At 49.4% G+C, this 12,013-nt stretch overlaps 1 protein-coding gene across 4 annotated transcripts in view; it reads right to left on the bottom strand.

Moving 5' to 3' along the window:
* Positions 1-673: 673 nt before the first annotated feature.
* TMEM51 (transmembrane protein 51) overlaps positions 674-12,013 on the bottom strand; it is a 49,852-nt gene continuing 38,512 nt past the window's right edge. For 2 of the 4 annotated variants that reach the window (XM_012763036.3, XM_075994238.1), the window contains exons 2-3: positions 5,340-5,874; positions 674-1,815 (exon numbers count right to left, since the gene is read on the bottom strand). In XM_012763036.3, coding sequence (XP_012618490.1) covers positions 1,407-1,815; positions 5,340-5,680 — 750 coding nt within the window. In that variant the 5' untranslated portion in view covers positions 5,681-5,874 and the 3' untranslated portion in view covers positions 674-1,406. Of the gene's footprint in view, positions 1,816-5,339; positions 5,875-6,083; positions 6,319-12,013 lie in introns of those variants that run through there. The other 2 variants (XM_075994242.1, XM_075994249.1) reach the window with 2 other exon arrangements.

Genomic DNA, 12,013 nt, shown 5'->3' with positions numbered 1-12,013 from the left:
CCAGCCACCTACTCCACAGTCAAGGCCTTGACCCCAGAGGTCTCCATTCCCCTCCCTTGTCCTTCCTCGGCAGTCTGCGATGGCCTGGGCTCTTCTCACTGGTTGCCCCGCTTTCCTGGGCTGCGCAGGGGGTCGCTTTCTCCCTTTGGGAGGATGTGCTCACCCTCCCCACATGCTCACAGTCAGTCCTGGGGGCAGATGACAGGCTGTGCCAAGCTCCCTCCAGGTCAGTTCTCAGGAGAGGGATGCGGGAAGGATACCTAGAAGGCTGCTGTTTAAACAACCAGAACTTTCTACTGGGTACATGGGTTGATGGGGACAGCCTCCAATCTCGGGAGTGCAAGTCCTCATTCCAAGTCTAGAAAAGCCCTTTATACTGAGCTTCACAATAGAGTGTTTTAAGAACTCAGGCCTTGGAGCCAGATGCCGTGGGCTCAAATCCCAGCTCTGCCACTTGCTAGCGGTGTGACATGGGGTGCTTTCATTAACCTAAAGCCTCTGTGAACCAACCTGCAGAACTGAGTCCAGGCTAAATGGGAGAACATGCATGAAAGGCTTAGCACAGCACTTGGCAGGTAGCAAGTGTTCAGTACATATTAGCTTTTATTACTGATATTTTCCCCTAAGAAAGTCAGTATTGGAAAAGCTGATAAAGTAATTCAGCACCCAAATGTATTACATACAAAATATTTTATTATAAAAACTCTGTCGCTAGGCATTTCAGAAGGAACAGAACATTTCCTACATTTTTTTTTTTTTTTTTTTTGCTGTTACACGGTAGAGACTAGTAAAGTGACCGCTGAAGACTGTCATCTTACGCATCGCATGCTGAAGCTCATCAGGCCTTAGGCCCTCAAAGAACTGCTGGCGACAGGGGCTTCGGAGAGAGCCACTGCCTCGGCCTCACCGCTCGATTCACAAAACAGCTCCGGTCTTTTCTACAAAGCTCAGTCCTATGTCCTGCCCTCAGTTCAGGACTCCAGTGAAGGAAGCAAACACAAACTTGTTTTCTTTTTGAAACAAAACAGTCCTAGTGGAAGCAAAACGAAACAACCACAATCTAAGCCGGTCGCTAGGGGTCCTTTCCTAGCTGGAAAGAGGAGTGTGTCGCCCACGGTGCAGAGTTGAGGAAAGAGGATGAGGATGATGAGGAAGGTGCCTGTGCTGCACCCTTGACGTGGCCCACAGGCTCACGGGTTCCAAGGCCGCACCTCTTTCGGCGGCACCTGCTACACGAGGCTCCGTGGGACACCAGAGTCACTCCTGACACAGAGAACGCCACCCCCCGTCCAAACTGCTAAGTGCACAGCTGGCCCCTGCGCTCAGCCGTGGCTGAGGGCTTGGTTACGGTCTGTTGGTGGGGAGGGCGAGAGAGACAGGAGGGAACACGGCTCGAGAGGGGCCGCTCAGTCAGGTGGCCGGGTGTCGGGGGCCTTCTGCACGTCGTCGTACTGTGGCGGAGGCGTCAGAGGCTCAATGGAAGGAGGGGGGATGTTTTTGTCCGGGAGGTTGATCCTAAAGTCTTTGAGGTGAAGCTTTTCGGATTTAATCCTTCGAACTTTCAGCGGTTTCAGGCGTTTGGCCAACTTAGAGTTCTGCCTGTCGGGCGGATTCCCCGGGCTGGTCTCCAGGTCAGCCCTGGTGGGGGTCATCTCGTCCAGCCCCGTCAACGACTCGTAGGAGGGGAGAGAGATGCTCAACCTCGGGTTCTGGTCCACCACCCTCGCCCCTGAGTAGTTTGTGTTCATCACTTCCTCGTAGCTGGGGACATAGTACCTTGAGGCGGCCTCCTCCTCCTCCTCCTCCTCCTCCTGGCTGCAAGATGACAAACACAGACAAGGAGAGTGTTAGCATGCACTTGAGTCGTCTACAATCGCTAAGAGGTGGACTCCAAATCCCGCGCTGGCACTGGGTCCACACACACCGCCTTGTGAACAATGAACGGATCCTCGAAGTAATAAAAGCTAACACTCCACTGTTTGCTACGAGCCGGGCACTCCTCTGAGTACTTTAACACTGCGGTCCCCGACCCCTGGGGCACACACTGGTCAGTGCCGGTCCCTGCGTGGCCTGTTAGGAACCGGGCTGCACAGCAGGAGGCGAGCAAGCAAAGCTTCATCTGTGTGTACAGCTGCTCCCCGCCACTCGCATCACCGCCTGAGCTCCGCCTCCTGTCAGATGAGCAGCCGCATTGGATTCTCATACGAGCGTGAGCCCTACAGTAAACTGCGCATGCGAGGGAGCTAGGTTGCAGCTCCTTATGAGAATCCAATGCCTGATGATCCGAGGTGGAACTGAGGCGGTGACGCTAGCGCTGGGGAGTGACTGCAGATGTAATAACGTAATGTGCTTGAATCATCCCCAAACCATCCTCCCCCTCCTCCCCTGGGATCCGTGGAAAAACTGTGTTCCATGAAACTGGACCCTGTTGCCAAAAAGGTTAGGGACCGCTGCTTTAACACATGTGAACTAATTTCATATTCCTAATGGCGCTATGAGCTAAGTACTATTATTACACCCATTTTATGGATGGGGAAACTGATACATCAAGGTGAAGTGATGTGGTCAGACCTTGAGGAAATGGGAAGGCAGGAAGTGAACAGCACACTCTGAACCACTACACTGTATTATCCGGGTGTTAAACTTCCTTTGCCTTAACCCTTCCCCACTTAATGACATGCCACGTGGGCTATTTCATTGCCCAGCTGGGTCCTTTGGCCAAAGGCAACACACAAATGTACGAAATAGCAACTTCAAGCAAAATGGTCATCCCCAGGCAGAGAAGGAATATCTGAAACATAACATTTCTACGTATCTCAAATTATCCTGTAATTTTATCTTCCAAGTTCATCCCAAAACTCGAAAAGATCAGGTCCTCAGCCTTATTCTCATTTGACTATTGAAAGAGAAAACCAAAAAGGATGGTTTTTACACATTTATAGGGAGTCATTTTCCAGCATCCTACCCATGGGGTGGCCATGGCCGACCTCACTGTCCCTTTCACCTTCCTGTAGGGGTGAACTCCTGTGTGCTCATTGGCTAGGCTGGGTAATTATGGGGGACTGATTTTCCTTCTTTGTTCTTATCTATATTTCCCAAGTTTTCTAGAATAAGCATGTGTGATGGCTAATTTTATGGATCAATTTGACTGACCCCAGGGTTGCCCAGCTGAGCATTGTTTCTGGATGTGTCTGTGAGGATGTTTCCAGAAGAGTTTAGCATCTGACTTGGTGGACTCAGTAAAGCAGGCTCCCTCCCCATGTGGGGGGGAGGGCTCTCCAATCCAATGTGGGCGTGGTGGCTGGTGCCTGTAGCCCCAGCTACTCGGGAGGCTGAGGCAGGAGGATCGCTTGAGCCCAGGAGTGGAAGGCTGAATAGACCAAAAGTTGGAGGAAAGAGGAACTAGACCAGGGGTCCTCAAACTGTTTAAACAGGGGGCCAGTTCACTGACCCTCAGACCGTTGGAGAGTGTGCACTGTGGGCCCGGGACGAGTCAGCTGCTAAGCAGGACAGGCAGTGGGCTGGATAAATGTCCCAGGCGGGCGGCATGTGGCCCGCGGCCGTAGTTTGAGGACGCATGAACTAGACCCTTTTTTCTTGCCTCCCTGCTTGAGCTGGGACGTCCCATCTCGTCTTCTCCTGCCCTCAGATGGGGATTTATACCATGGCCCGCCCTGGTTCTCAGTCGAGCCCTTGGACTTGGACCAATCATACCACTCGCTTTCCTGGGTCTCCAGTCTGCAGACGGCAGATCATGGGACTCTTCCGTTTCCATAATCCTATGAGCCAATTCCTCATGATAAATCTCCTTTTAAATATATTACCCCACTGGTTCTGTTTCTCCGGAAAGCCCTAATAGGGCATGTATTATCTTTCATTATCAGAAAATGAGTTTAATTTTTTTCAAAATAAAAACAACTCTCCTCCTGCTTAAGATAAGAAATGCTTGTAGAAAATTCAAACAACACAGAAAAACCTAATGAAGAAAACAAAAACATTCCAAATCCTTCCACCTGGGATTACACTGGTGGCATTCTGGTGTATACCTTTCCAATCCCTCTCTCATCCTACAGCCACGGCATCTGACGCGATTATAACTTTACCAAAAATGCTGTGTTATAACCTCCTTTTGTCAATTTTGTGGATATGGTCCCACATTGACAAGTATATTTCAACAATGGCTGCGTAGGACTCCATGGGATGGATATGTCATCATTTTACTTGATGGATGGATAAATAGGTTGTTTCTAAGTTTTTCCTATTCTAAAAGTATCTAAAATGATGTGATAAACATACTGGTGCAAACTCCTTTGCACACTTGTGTGACTGTCTCCCTAGGACAGACTCTTAGGAATAGACTCAATGCACACATCTTCAATTCTACCCCTTATTGTGAAACTCTTCAGAAAGGTTATGTCAGTCACGCTCCATCAGCAACCCATCTTCCCTACAACTCTTCAATATCACGAGCTGTCTTGGTGAATATGGTAGGCAAATAATAATAATAATTTTATTTAAATTTCATGACTAATGAGATTGACCATCTACTGGTTGAACAGCTATGAACTGCTCATTCCTAACCTTTGTCCATTTTCCTAATGGTATGTTCATCTGTTTCTTTTGAGAAGAGTCTTGCCCTGTTGCCCAAGCTAGAGTGGTGTGGCATCATCATAACTCACTGCAACTTCAAACTCCTGGGCTCAAGTGATGCTCCTGCCTCAGCCTCCCGAGTAGTTAGGATTACAAGGCATAAGCCACTACACCCAGCTAATATTTGTATTTTTTGTAGAGATGGGGGTCTCCAGCTGGTCTTGAACTCCCAGTCTCAAGCGATCCTCCTGCCTTGGCCTCCCAAAGTACTAGGATTATAGGTGTGAGCCACTGTGCCCAGCCTTCATCTTTCATATTCATCTGGAAAGGCTCTTTTTATAATAAGTATATCAACCTTTACCACATGGTCCCCAATTTATCACTTATCTTTTAAAGTTGTTTGAGGCATTTTTGGTCAACTAGAATACTGCTTTGCAAACTTTCCCAATCGAAGCTCACACAGCACACGGGGGTGAACGGCCAAGCATCCAGCGTGGAGGCTCTGGCCACCCCAGACCCTGTTCAGTTTCTTCATGGGTGTCAAAGTCTTAGTACACCTGGGACCAATTCGTACCTCATTATTCGGGAAACCGGTTAGAGAAGTATAAAGTTATTTGTAAAATGACAAACTGTTTATGGAGTCTTAATGGGGGAAAAAATGGGAAGGTAAAGCTTTGCAGACTAAAACCTTTTCACCGTCAAAGGGTGTGAGTGTGTGCTGGGGCGGGAGGTGGCCCGCCGGTCCTCACCTGTCCTCCTCCTGGGGGTGCGGCCCGGCGCCCGGCGGCTGGGGGCCGTGCACCATCTCCTCGCCTCGCCGCTGCTTCCTCTTGTCCCGGATGCTCAGGCAGATGGACAGCAGCAGCAGCATGACCCCCGCCCCCACCAGCACGTAGGCCACGGAGAAGGTCTTGCTCTTGAGGATGCCGCTGCCGACGTCGGTCTTGTTGCCCTGAGCGGCCGGCTTTTCCGCGCCGCTGAACCCGGGGACCAGGTTCCACATGGCCATGATGACGCCCAGGACCAGCATCCCCAGGCCGATGGCGGTCAGCGCGTAGTGCGAGCCGTTGGCCTTCGACTGGGCCATCATGGCAGCGGGAGGCGGGCGCGGCCCCGTCCGGAGAAGGGAAGTAAATAAATGAAAAGCAACAGCAGCAGCAGAAACCCCTTCAACGCACGCGACAGAATCTCTAGCGCCACACTAAGAACACATCGGCCGGCCTGGCGAGGGAGGGTCCCGGGCCAGCGTGAGGCATCCTGGGCGGACGGCGGCGGCTGGGAGGTCTGAAAGCAGAAAGAGCAGAAAGAAAAGTCAGTTCGGATTTAAGATGCTCCGGGGAGCGGGTGGCCCCGATCTTCCAGGAGTTAAGCAGCAGCAGCCCTGGCTCTGGTCCGGCCTCGCGTCTGATGCGTTCCAGATGTCTTGGTGCGGCTCCATGCGTGAGCCCGGCCCGCCCACCCCCTTCCCCGCCCCCCAAAAGGAAGAGCCAGACCTTTCCCTGCAGGAGGCTGGAGAGGTCGGAGCTCAGGCCGTTAAAACACTTTGTGGAATTTAATGAAGCGCAGTCACGTCTCAGCTTTCAGTGCAGACAAGAAGAAGAAGAGTGAGTGACGGGTGAAAGAGCCACAATTGACAGTAGTGGCAGACCTGCCTGGGGACCCGCCATCAGCCAGTGGTATGTCCCACCCAGTGCGAACAGCCCACGGCGATCTGGTGGCCACCCTCAATGGCTCCCCATTTCCCGCAGGAGAAAGTCCAGCCCTTAGGCTGATGCTCAAGGCTGCCTTTCCCTGGACCCTGCCTCTCCCTCTCCACCTCCCCCTGCCCTTCTCCACACGCCCCTGCAGAACTTCTGCAGTTCCCGGACCACCCCAGCTCAGACTCGCCCCTTCCACGTGCTTCCAAAGGGCCCCAATAACTACAGTGACAAGTCTCTCTCTTCCGTGACCACATGTTCATCATCTCTGAGCCTGGCACATAGCAGGGACTCAAAAATTGCGGAATCGACACCGAAGGAAATGAAACAGGCCAACTGAAGCCACTCAGCAAGACAAGCTGCTCCTCAGCCACATCGACTTTTCCTTTTCTTGAAGGGGGCAGCGCCTGCACATTTTTCCTCTTCGCTCCTCTGCTCAGCTGGACCAAGACCCTCTTGCCAGGGGAGGAGCTCCTGGGATTCTATAACCACTTAGTCGAGAGGGGGCCAGAGAAGAAAGTCACCTGAAGGGTTTAGGTTAGAAATTTCCAGGGAGCAAGGAGGAGGAATAAGCCATGCCCCTTGCTAAACCACTGCCCAGTAAGTTATTCCTGTGACAGGAACTTTTGCAAAACAGTAAGACTTTATAGATGTTTAGATGGGCAAGGTCCTGTTTTCAATTCTGCATTCTTTCCGATCCTTCTAAAAGGACGGCTAACCGGGCTGCTTGAAATCTGATGCTGCAGAGATATTTTCTTGTCAAACCTTGGGCTTAATCTGAAACTGGCCACTTTGTTAAAAGATACTCTAAAAATATTTGGGACAACATCCTTTATCAGTTTGAAGCCTGTTCCTTCTTTTTCTCACTCAACAAATATTTCTTGTGCATCTAACTACCTGCTAAGCGGCCTGCCAGGCTCTGGAGAAACACGGGTGAGCAAGTTAAGGATTAGTGGGCCTTCCGGGACAGCAAGATAACAATCCATAAGGAGTAATGATAAAGTGGGAAGACAGTAACAGGAATTGCAGGATTAGACAGCAGGGTGTTCTAACTCGGGGCTGGAGGGCATACAAAAGCCTGGGAGAGGAGTCCACTGGCATAATTGGACTTGCACTCAGAAATGCACAGCACTGCATGTGCATGTACATATGCACGTATGCATGCATGTGTACGGGGGCATGCATGCACATGCACATTCATGTTTATGCACACATGTGCATACACACTAGCATATATGTGCATGCATGTGAACGGGGCTATGAACATGTATGTGCATGCATGCATGCATGTGGTGTGCAGGGCACGGAATAGGGATCCCACTGCAAATAGCTGTGGTAGGACCAGTTGGGAATAGTACCATACACAGGGTATTTGTGCCTCACAGTGTCACTCATGGTCAGCCAAGGAGGGACTTAGGAATGCATCGGTTCCACCAAACGGATCTGAGACAAGCTCAGACTTGGAGGGGAGGGATGTGCACATTTTTCATCACTCCTGGAAGCAGGAGTGATGAAAAATGCACGTCCCGGGCACCTGCTTAGTGCCCGACAGGCAGGCCTTGTCCCTGCTACCCTGAGGGCGTGTTTCCCAGGCCGGTGGTTTGGGCACTTGAACCCCCTCCCTGCCTGCTCTGATTCGTCTCAGCTCAAGCTTTGCCGTCCACCGCACGTGGGAAAGGCAGGCCCCAGATGAGAGTCACAGGCAGAGATAAAAACATCAGGATCAATACCTTTTTTGGCCTGATGATAATGATTAAAAACACGAGATAATCCCTGGTGTGGGTTATGGTGTTGGGATAGGCAATTTCATACAATTTTTTTCAGATGGCAAATTTTGGCATTTATGAACGAAAAGTTTCAAAACTGTTTATACCCTTCAGCTCTGTAATTCCAACTTCTAAGAATTATGTATAAAGATATTCATCATGGCTTTATAGCAGTGAAAAGGCTAGAAACTACTTCAATAGGCAATAATCCAAATCTGGTTAAATAAACTATGGTGCACCCACTTACTAAATTATGGTCTCCGACCAGCTAAGGAATGATACGTTTTAAAGTCAAACAAGGTTAAAACAACTGCACGTTCAGTGTGATTCTAATTTTCAAAAAAATTCTCTATACACAGATGTATACCTAGGAAAAAAGTCTGATGATCATATTTATGTTAAAATAAAAAAGAGACAATATATTTTTATATATACACACACGCATGTAGAAATCCCAGGGGAGGTCATATTCTAAACTGATGCCCAGGATGGCTTCTGGGGATGAAGGAAGCTTTGCAAGTGTACCCGTTACTCTCTCTCCTTCTCTGTTTTGCACTTTCACGATCAGAATGTATTACTGCAAGACAGCACAGCTGAGCGACTGGGAGTGAACCTGGGACCAGGCTGCCTGGGCTTAGGTCCTCACTCTGTTCCTGCCTGGCCGTGTGACCTTGAGTTACTTTATCTCTCTGTGCCTCAGTTTCCACAACTATAAAATGGAGACAAAAACTCTCCAATATCCACCTTATAAGTGAGTTGTGATAAGTAAGCCAGGAAATTTACATAAAGCACCTAGAACAGTATGTGACCAGCACACGGTAAAATTCTTACCGACAGAAAAGTTTGTTATTTGATATTATGCAAACCCCGTATTCTCAATGGGAAAAGATCACCCACAAGCGGGCAAACAGTCATTCTTGGGGATGGGGTGGAAAAAAATCTTGGATATTACCATGGTCTATGGCTCTATACGCAGGGACACAGTGTATCTTTGGCATGACAATTTCATGGAGGCAGAGTGTATTCCGAAAACAATGTCTCTAATGACTCCTTAGTGGGGTGAGATGGGGGAAAAGGGTGAGAAACACTATTTAATGTATCACATTAAGTTTCAAATCACTCCAATTACAAATACCTTGATGCTTACAGTTATTTTTCTCTGTGTGGTGGGATTAACAGTGATTTTGATTTTCTTACTGGGAGAGTAAGAATGAGAACACAGAAATGTCCATGTGCTGCTTTCATATAATAAAGGTTTTTGCTTTCTGGGTTCACGGCAGGGTTGCGTGTCCAGTGGTAGCTGGAACGTGCTCGTCAGATCCTGTCTGGAGCCCGGGATCCTGGTGGGCTCACGGGGTCTGTGAAACCCAGCTCCCCGCAGCGCCGCCAGCCAGCTGTGGAGCCTGCTTCTGGCTTGTTGACCCTGGACGGCACCCACGTTATATTTAGCACTGTGTTCTTTCCCTTCCAAAAATATGGAAAGAAGCTAATTTTGTGCGTAGAGGATTTGGACCACACAGCTTCCAACATGTCCCTAAAACGGCCTCGATGGGCAGCCTGGGCCCCAGCTTGGCCAAACTCACCTCTAGACCCCAGGGTTGCACCCATCATTGCCCATGTTCGAGGAGGCCCTAAGAGAGAAGTGAGTGACCCTTTATCTGGGTTTTTAGGAAAGACTGTTAACTGGTTACAGAGGTGCCGACTTGTTGTTACCTGGGGAGACCCAGGGGAGGCCTGAAAACAACTTTTCATGCTAAAATCTTGAATTGAGAACCTACCTATGAAAAACCACAGACATGCACCCTTCTAAGCAAGCTGTGAGCATTTCAATTTGAGCTACACATGGGGGAGGCATGTGTTTTGTTTATATTTTGGCAGGAAAGGGTGGGAGTTGGGTAGGTATATGTGTAAGACAAATGGCACCACAAGAAGCCAAAATTCTGTACAAAAATATGTGGGTTGCAGAAGGATGACAATATGGCAGCTAACATTTATCAAACTCTCCTATGGTTTCATCCATCTCAGACCAAGTGCTCCAGAGAACACAAGAGGAGGCACTCCCAGATCATTTAATGGGGATGTAGAACCCTGAAGCCCAAACCACAAAAGGACAAGGCAAGAAAGAATAACGACAGGCCAGTCTGATGCGCTAGCCCAGAAGGAAACACCCTAAACAAAATATCAGCACATGGAACCCAATGATGTTTTTTTTTTTTTTAAAAAAAAGATAATACATCACAGTCAAGTTGACGCTGTCCCAAGAATGCAGGGTTGGTTCAACATTAGAAAGTCAGTTGGCGTCATGTCCCAGAAGAAAGGATAAGCCACGACAGTGTCACCCTAGGAGTACTACACAGCAGGAGAACACGCACAGCATGAGCCCATCGAAATGAAGTCCCAAACCAAACAATATATGTTGCTCTATTTTTGTAATAATTAGGGAGAAATGCAAAGATTAGCCACTAAAATTCGGGAAAATAGCTACCTCCCAGGGGAATGAGGAATGGTACTGGGGAGGGGAACAGTGAGGGGTGCATGGGTGTTTACTTATACTATTCCTAAAATTCACATATATCTCATATAGACTCTTTTTTTTTTTTTTTTTTTTTTTTTGAGACACTGTTGCCCAGGCTAGAGTGCCATGGCGTCAGCCTAGCTCACAGCAACTTCAAACTCCTGGGCTCAAGCGATCCTTCTGCCTCAGCCCTTGAGTAGCTGGGACTACAGGCATGCACCACCATGCCCGGCTAATTTTTTCTGTATATTTTTAGTTGGCCAATTAATTTCTTTCTATTTTTAGTAGAGATGGGATCTCACTCTTGCTCAGGCTGGTTTCAAACTCCTGACCTGGCCCACCTCGGCCCACCTGGCCCTCCCGAGTGTTAAGATTACAGGTGTGAGACACCAAGCCCAGCCTTATACGGACTCTTTTGATTGGCTGAAATATTTTGTAATTAGAATTTGCAAAAGCCCATTAATATCTCTGTCATTGCTCTTAGCATGAAACCCAATCTCCTTTGCCACGGCCTTCAAACCCTGCCTGACTGGATTGGGCTCCTGTCTCTCGTCGCTTACCTCCTGGCTATTCACCCTCGGTGGCTTGTGCCGAGCACTTCCTGCCACAGGGCCTTTGCACTTGCTGTTCCTCTTCCTTGAAAACCCTCTTCCACCTATCTCTTTTGTTCAGCTAATTCTTTAGTACCTCTGTCTCTCTGCTCAAATGCCACCTCCCCAGCAAGTTCTCTGGCCACCCTGGGTACAATGCCCTCTCCCTCCCTCAGTTTCTCTCTTGAGCCCCCTGCTTAGTTGCCTACATCACAGTCCACGGTAATCTCATTTTTGTTTTCTTGTTGGCTCCCTGACTGCCTCACTGGAGGCTCGACTCTCTGCAAGAGGGTTCTTGCCTGCCTTGCTCACTTCTGTTTGCCCCGTGCCCAGCACAGCGTGCCAGGAACTTAACAGGTACTTAATAAATACTCATGGAATCAACAAATGAGTATCTGGCAAACTGGAAAGCTGAAAAGAGTGTCTCATATCAACGAGGGGAAATTCCGAGTCCGAGGTTGGCACCGGAGGGAAGATTGGTGAGAGCTAACTGCCAGGTGCCCAAATCTCACATCCGTATGCAAATGATTTGCTGGTGACACGGGAAAGGCGCCCAGAATAAATGTGATTTCCATCGTGACCCGGGAAGGTGGGTGTGAGTATTCCCTGGTGGGTCTGAGGTTCCAGTGGATCCTTGGCCTTCCCAGGCAGAAGTGAGCCGGGGAGCCTGAGCCTCACCCCTCCAGCCCGGGCAGGGGCTGTCTTCACCGGCAGGCATGTCCCTGCCCCAGCGGAGCCAGCAGGGAGGGGCTGTGCCCTGCGGGACACAGTCCCCGCTCCGGACATCAGAACGTTCCACCTGGCTGAGACCCGAGTGGGGTCATCGCTGCTAGTCCCCACTTGTACTGAGTCTCC

The sequence above is a fragment of the Microcebus murinus genome, chromosome 2, assembly GCF_040939455.1.
Source record: "Microcebus murinus isolate Inina chromosome 2, M.murinus_Inina_mat1.0, whole genome shotgun sequence".
In the NCBI taxonomy this organism is placed as follows: domain Eukaryota; kingdom Metazoa; phylum Chordata; class Mammalia; order Primates; family Cheirogaleidae; genus Microcebus; species Microcebus murinus.
The sequence above is the reverse complement of the archived record's forward strand: the minus strand, read 5'-3'. Positions and strand labels throughout refer to the sequence as shown.